At 38.8% G+C, this 6,000-nt stretch overlaps 1 protein-coding gene across 4 annotated transcripts in view; it reads left to right on the forward strand.

Annotated features, from left to right (window-relative positions):
- The window catches only part of CPM (carboxypeptidase M), a 79,427-nt gene extending 73,748 nt beyond the window's left edge, over window positions 1-5,679 (forward strand). For 2 of the 4 annotated variants that reach the window (XM_055394038.2, XM_055394036.2), the window contains one exon: window positions 239-5,677. In XM_055394038.2, the coding sequence (XP_055250013.1) occupies window positions 239-481 (243 nt within the window). In that variant the 3' untranslated portion in view covers window positions 482-5,677. Of the gene's footprint in view, window positions 1-238 lie in introns of all 4 variants that reach the window. The other 2 variants (XM_055394037.2, XM_055394035.2) reach the window with 2 other exon arrangements.
- The last annotated feature ends 321 nt before the right edge of the window (window positions 5,680-6,000 follow it).

The raw sequence follows: 6,000 nt of genomic DNA on the forward strand, positions 1-6,000 counted from the left end.
GGAACTGTGTTTATTTCACTTTGTAATTCTCGGCAACGGCATTAACAACAGTGCTCCGTATCAGTAGGATAACTCATTCAGCGAGCAGGACTGAAGCTGTTTCTAGCCCAGAGAGACCTGGCAGGGTGTTGCATGTGTTTCATAAGGGCTGCATTTAGTGGTGGATATCGGTGTTTTCAGTGCTGGCACCACAAAACATCTGAAGCCACTCAGATAACTGTTTCTTGTTTCCTCTCAGGTTACAGTCCCTGGACATGATCCACATCTCACAGAGGTGACTATTCCCCCCAAATCCCAGAACTTCAGTGCTCTTAAAAAGGATATTTTACTTCCATTCAGAGGGCAATTGAATCATATCTCAGAATCAAATCCTTTATGTCCCAGGATTCCTCTTTACAGTGAACTGCAAGGCCACTCAGCTGCAACAAAACCCAGTCTGTTCTTATTTTTAGTGACTCTTTTTCTCATATTGTTCAAATAAAGCAAAATGTGAAATTCAACTCCCATCATCACCTGGAATCAGGGATTAACCATGCCAGGTTACTGCAACTCTTAACTCCCTCTGTGGGACCTTGATTGGATAAACTCCATGATCCTTCCCTAAGAAGAGAAATGTTTGTTTTCAGATCCTGCAATGAGCAATGTATGGTGATAATGAAAGGAATTATTTAATGTGGAAGATACCTGCCCATCAAGTACTGCTTACACTTAATCTTGAAGTGGTCTTAGAAACTTATAAGAAGTTAAACTTAAGAAGCTAAAAAAAGTTCCTGCAGGGGAAAAAAAAAAGAACTAATTTTGTATACAGACAGCCATTTGAATATAAGCAATGAAGATGAATATTTATTGATTACCCATTACATACATGGGTCGGGAAGATCCCCTGGAGGGGGAAATGGCAATCTACTCCAGTATTCTTGCCTGAAAAATCCCATGGGCAGAGGAGCTTGGCGGGGCAACAGTCCAAAGGGTCACAGAGTCGGACACAGCTGAGTGAGCATATAGCATACTATTAATACATGCAAGACCTTGCCATGTGTGCTCTGTGTGAAAAGATAGTGCCATATATAATTTTGAGTACAGGGAGAAATGATATAGGACTGGGAATATTAAGTTCTGCCAATGTTCTAAGGAAATGTAAGAGAAAATAGGCAACCATGTCCCAGAAGCCCAAGAAAATACAGACCTGATGGGATGACAAATTTGTCTACAGAGCCCCCAAAATAATAGGTTAAGTAAGGGTCCCTGCCTTTCTGAAACCAGATGCCACAGTCCTCGGTTATGCTGATGACCCCCAAATGCCAGACTTCAGACTCAGGTCTGACTGCCCACTGGACACATCTACCTGGATGTGGCCCATAGATACCTCAAACTCATCATGTTGAAAAGTTGTACATACTTTTTTCCCCAGAGCTGCTTTTCCTCCTGCATTCTCTGTCTCAGTTACTGACAGCACAAACTAAAAGCCTGGAAGTCGCCCTTAATACCTCCTCCTGCTCCTTCATCCCCTCTATTCAGTCCCTGACTTGCATTAAACTAACAAATAACGATTGTTATCAAATAACAATATGAAAGGAATTTTAAAGGATTCAAATTATTATTCAAATTCAAATATGAAATCATTCCTTTCACATGTTATCAAATAACAAAGATTTCAGATAACAATAAACATTGTTATTTGTGTTGACTGATTCTACATTCTCTTCATGGCTACTAACACCACCAGGTTTAGGCCATCATAACTCACCTGCACCCCAGCAACAGCTTTACTGGTCTCTTGCTCCCAGCCTTCTCCTCTTCAAATGCAACCTCCATGTAGCACTAGGGAAAGGGGTCTGTTTAAAACAATCAGCAATCAACTGCATGTAGTTCCTACACACATAACATGCCGTGTGTGTTCCTGTGCCTGGCAGTGCCATTCTGACCCACTACATTTTCTTTCCCACTCCACCTTTAAAACTCAGTTAAGGCTGTCTGTGGGGTGCAGAGTTTATGTTTAAGGTAAGCAAGTTCTGAAAATAGTGATGATGGTTGTACAACGTTGTAAAGTATTTAATGCCATTGAATCGTATACTCAAACTGGTTAAAATGGTAGGTTTTATGTATAAAGATAGTAACTATTACGTATTAAATAACGTTTCATAAGGTGCTTTGTGATAATGTACTCTACAAAGTGAAGGTTTCAAGGCATACATGCTATGTAAATTACATCTTTCTTACTTGCTGATGTGAAACTACAACAGAAATAAAGACTAGTCTGTTAAGAGTAAACAAGTAAAACTTGAAGATCGATGATTCCCTTTAAAAAAAAGGAAACCTCAGTTCACGTTTCAGTTCCCGTGGGAAACCTTTGCTGACCATTGTCCCGTTTCACAGCGCTGCCCCCCACCCGTTGATCTGAGGGCCCTGCCTCTTTGCTCCCCAGATTACACAGGTTACTTGTTATGGGACTTACCACACTATATTATGATCTTCTACTTCCATGGCTGATTGTCTCTGGTAGAGTGTGAGGTCTCTGAGACCAAGGTCTACTTAATTTGTTTGGAAAATTTATTTACTCTCAAATCCTAGCACACGGTGAGAACTGAATAAATGAACTAAGTGCTCCAGCAAACTGCTATTCTTAAAACATTATATATATATGAATTAGGTTAAGGGGGTCAGGTGGTTAATATAGCGACTGTGGCAAGCAGATTTCTGAGTGCTATGTATTCCTCATGGAAAGTGAGTTGCTTTAGTTCTCATTATAAATAGAAAGTTCTATATGATCTGGAAACAAAAACTATACTGGATTTGGCACACGCTTGAGACCCACAAATGAAAGGGAGATACATGGGCATTTAGGAGATGTTCCTGTGCCAGGCTGATTCCACATGCACAAAATCATACATGTTAAAGTAAAATTTGTAGACTTCTTTTAAATCTGGTAATAACCTGAATATTTTTATTTAAATAAGCAGTAATTTGTTATATGCTTGAAAGTATATATTACAGAAAATTATTTTGGTTTACTACATACATTGAGTCTATCAAGTTGTAAACAATTTTCAATCAGGCATTTAGGCATTCTAACTTTTCTAAGAGGGCAATTTTTGAAGGGACATGAACCAAGATCTGATTTGGTTCTTAAGGCTTAATGTAAATCTCTGAAACAAATAATGTTTTCAAAATAAGAAATTTTCTCAAACTTAAAACCATTTAGAAAATTTCCAAATATAAACCAAACCTGAATTTAGTTCAAAGCAGGTTTGAGGTACTTATTTTGTAGCAACAGCTCTGTCTGAGCTTGAAAGTGAAATTTGCCACAAGGATTTAGTATAGCAGAATCCCAGCTACATGCTCATCAAGTGACCTGTTCAAAAGGAGAAACAATCATGGAATTCTGACTACAGTCAAACCAGATCCCCACATTCCCCTACATAACACCTTTCCTACTATTCTCCACCCTCTTAGGCTGGTGGTTACGCTCCTCAGGATTTCTAAGCTCAGGCATAACTGCTTTTAAAGAGAAACCAATATGGCAACGATTTCCAAGATAGGAGAAAAGGTAGTACATGTAAAAAGAGTAAAATGGTAATTGGAAGGCAGGAGCCCCAAGATCCAGCCCACCCAATGTTCAGCTTCCTTACCTGTAAAATGTTCCGTTTCTTTGCTTGACTGTGATTCTATGTTGATCAGGCACAGTGGTGTCAGATGCCACACTCTGGTGCCAGTTTTGGGTATTGTCCAGGTGGAAGAAGGATAGTTAATACTCTAGAGGCATAAATATTTTAAAGACTGTATAACGTATCAAAGACCAATAAACAGAATTGGCCTGAAAGCTGAAACACTGGCTAGCTAGAATGACCATTTATATTTAAGAAAAGTTCATGAAGTTGCACAGCTTTTTCTCATGTACCTCCTTATTATAATAAATATTAACACGAATGAATTTAAATGGTGGGGAGTGTTTTAGAGAAAAGTCTCTACAGGTAAGTGTCAGTGTTGATTTTAGTGCTTAATTTATCACAGACTTGAGCTATTGGTCGCTCAGTCCTGTCTAACTCTTTGCAACCCCATGGACTAATTCTCGAGGCCAGATTACTGGAGTGGATAGCTTCTTTCCCTTCTCCAGCAGATCTTCCCAACCCAGGGATAGAACCGCGGTCTCCTGCATTGCAGGCAGATTCTTTACCAACTGAGCTATCAGGGAAGCCCCACTCACAACCTCGGCATTATAAGTACCAGCATTATAAGACCACAGGGATATTCATCCAGTCAATCCTAAAGGAAATCTGTCCTGAATGTTCATTGGAAGGACTGATGCTGAAGCTGAAACTCCAATACTTTGGCCACCTGATGCAAAGAACTGACTCATTGGAAAAAACCCTGATGCTAGGGAAGATTAAAGGAAGGAGGAGAAGGGGGCGACAGAGCAGAGCATGAGTTGGTTGGATGGCATCACCAACTGAACTGATGCTGAAGCTTCAGTACTTCGGCCACCTGATTCAAAGAGCTGACTAACTGAAAAGACCTGATGCTGGGAAAGATTGAAGGAGGAGAAGGGGATGACAGAGGATGAGATATTTGGATGGCATCACTGATGCAATGGACATGAGTTTGAGCAAGCTCCAGTAGTTGTTGATGGACAGGAAAGCCTGGCGTGCTGGAGTCAGTCCATGGGGTCCCAAGGAGTCAGATACAACTGGGTGACTGAACTGAGCTATTGGAGGTATTAGAAACATTAGTTTCTTCTCAATATTTCTGAAAATCTAAGGAATCAATGTTTTTGTTTCAGAAGCAACTTTGCATTTGTAATGTTTCTTAAAATGGTGTGAGAGGCTAGCTTTATCTTTAGAAAATAAAAATATCTGGCACTAGATTAGAAATATCTTTTCCTAGGGAATATGGAAAAATGAACATAGCATATTGTCTCACTGTAACAGGGAAAATTGCTTATTGAGAAATTTGGTTCTTATTCTACACAGTGATAATACAGTTGATGCCTATTTTAATGACTGATTTAGACTGGGTGGAAGGGGAGAAAATTATGGTTCAAGAGAAAAAAGTTCACAGCACCTAAAGTAGAAATTTGGGGAGATAGTCTAACTTCATTACAGACTTTTACATTATATCACTGATAAGCAGACATTTTACTGTGTTGATCATAAATTGTTTTATCATACTTTAGCATATGAACTACTCCATAGCATTTTCTAGATGTTGCATAAGATGATTTTACAGGTTTTCTCAGTGACTTTCTTTTGTGCTATAATTAAGAAATTAAAACATACAAATTGTTTAAGACTATAAAGTCTTGTTGGGTAGGGGCCATGACTACCTCTGAATTCAGTAAAAATCAGAATATTTCTGATTCTCAATAAAGAATTAATATTCCTATAAACAATGAGTGCTGCTTCTTTCCATTACGTTACTTTGAAAACACATACTTACACCAGTGTACAAAGTCCACATACCAGAAAGAACTGATTGTCATCAAATAAAGCCTGGGAAAGACCAAATCTAATGACATTTTATGAGGCAATAATATTGCAATAACTCTTCAAAGCCGAGATAGCGCTTCCAGAAGAGCTTATATGACATATACTCGTCCAAATTAGTTTGTGCATGGGGCGGATAATGGATGAAAAGTATGCCCACTGACACAAAAAAAATCATACAAAAAACATACCACATACACCAAAAAAAACCTTTGGAAAATTCCCAATGCACACTAATGTAGTCAAGGGTCTGAGAAAGCATGCAGGAAAAAAGTGGATTCCTCCAACAGACTCAGATGGAAACTTTTCTTGAATAATTTAGGCTAGTACCATCTCTTAGAACTGACCTATCTAGATTTCCAAACACATTTTGGGAAATGCTGATATAGGGAAGGGCCTTTTGTCCTAAATAATGTCTTATTGATTTCAAAGTGCTTTTGAAACACAGAAAAAGAATTTGTCTCTTCTAGGAACTGGAAAACTAATAGCCCTAAACCTCATTCCTTCATTGATGCAACCT

This window comes from Moschus berezovskii, chromosome 6 (assembly GCF_049115385.1).
Source record: "Moschus berezovskii isolate FMDL1 chromosome 6, NW_MosBer_1.0, whole genome shotgun sequence".
Lineage (NCBI taxonomy): Eukaryota > Metazoa > Chordata > Mammalia > Artiodactyla > Moschidae > Moschus > Moschus berezovskii.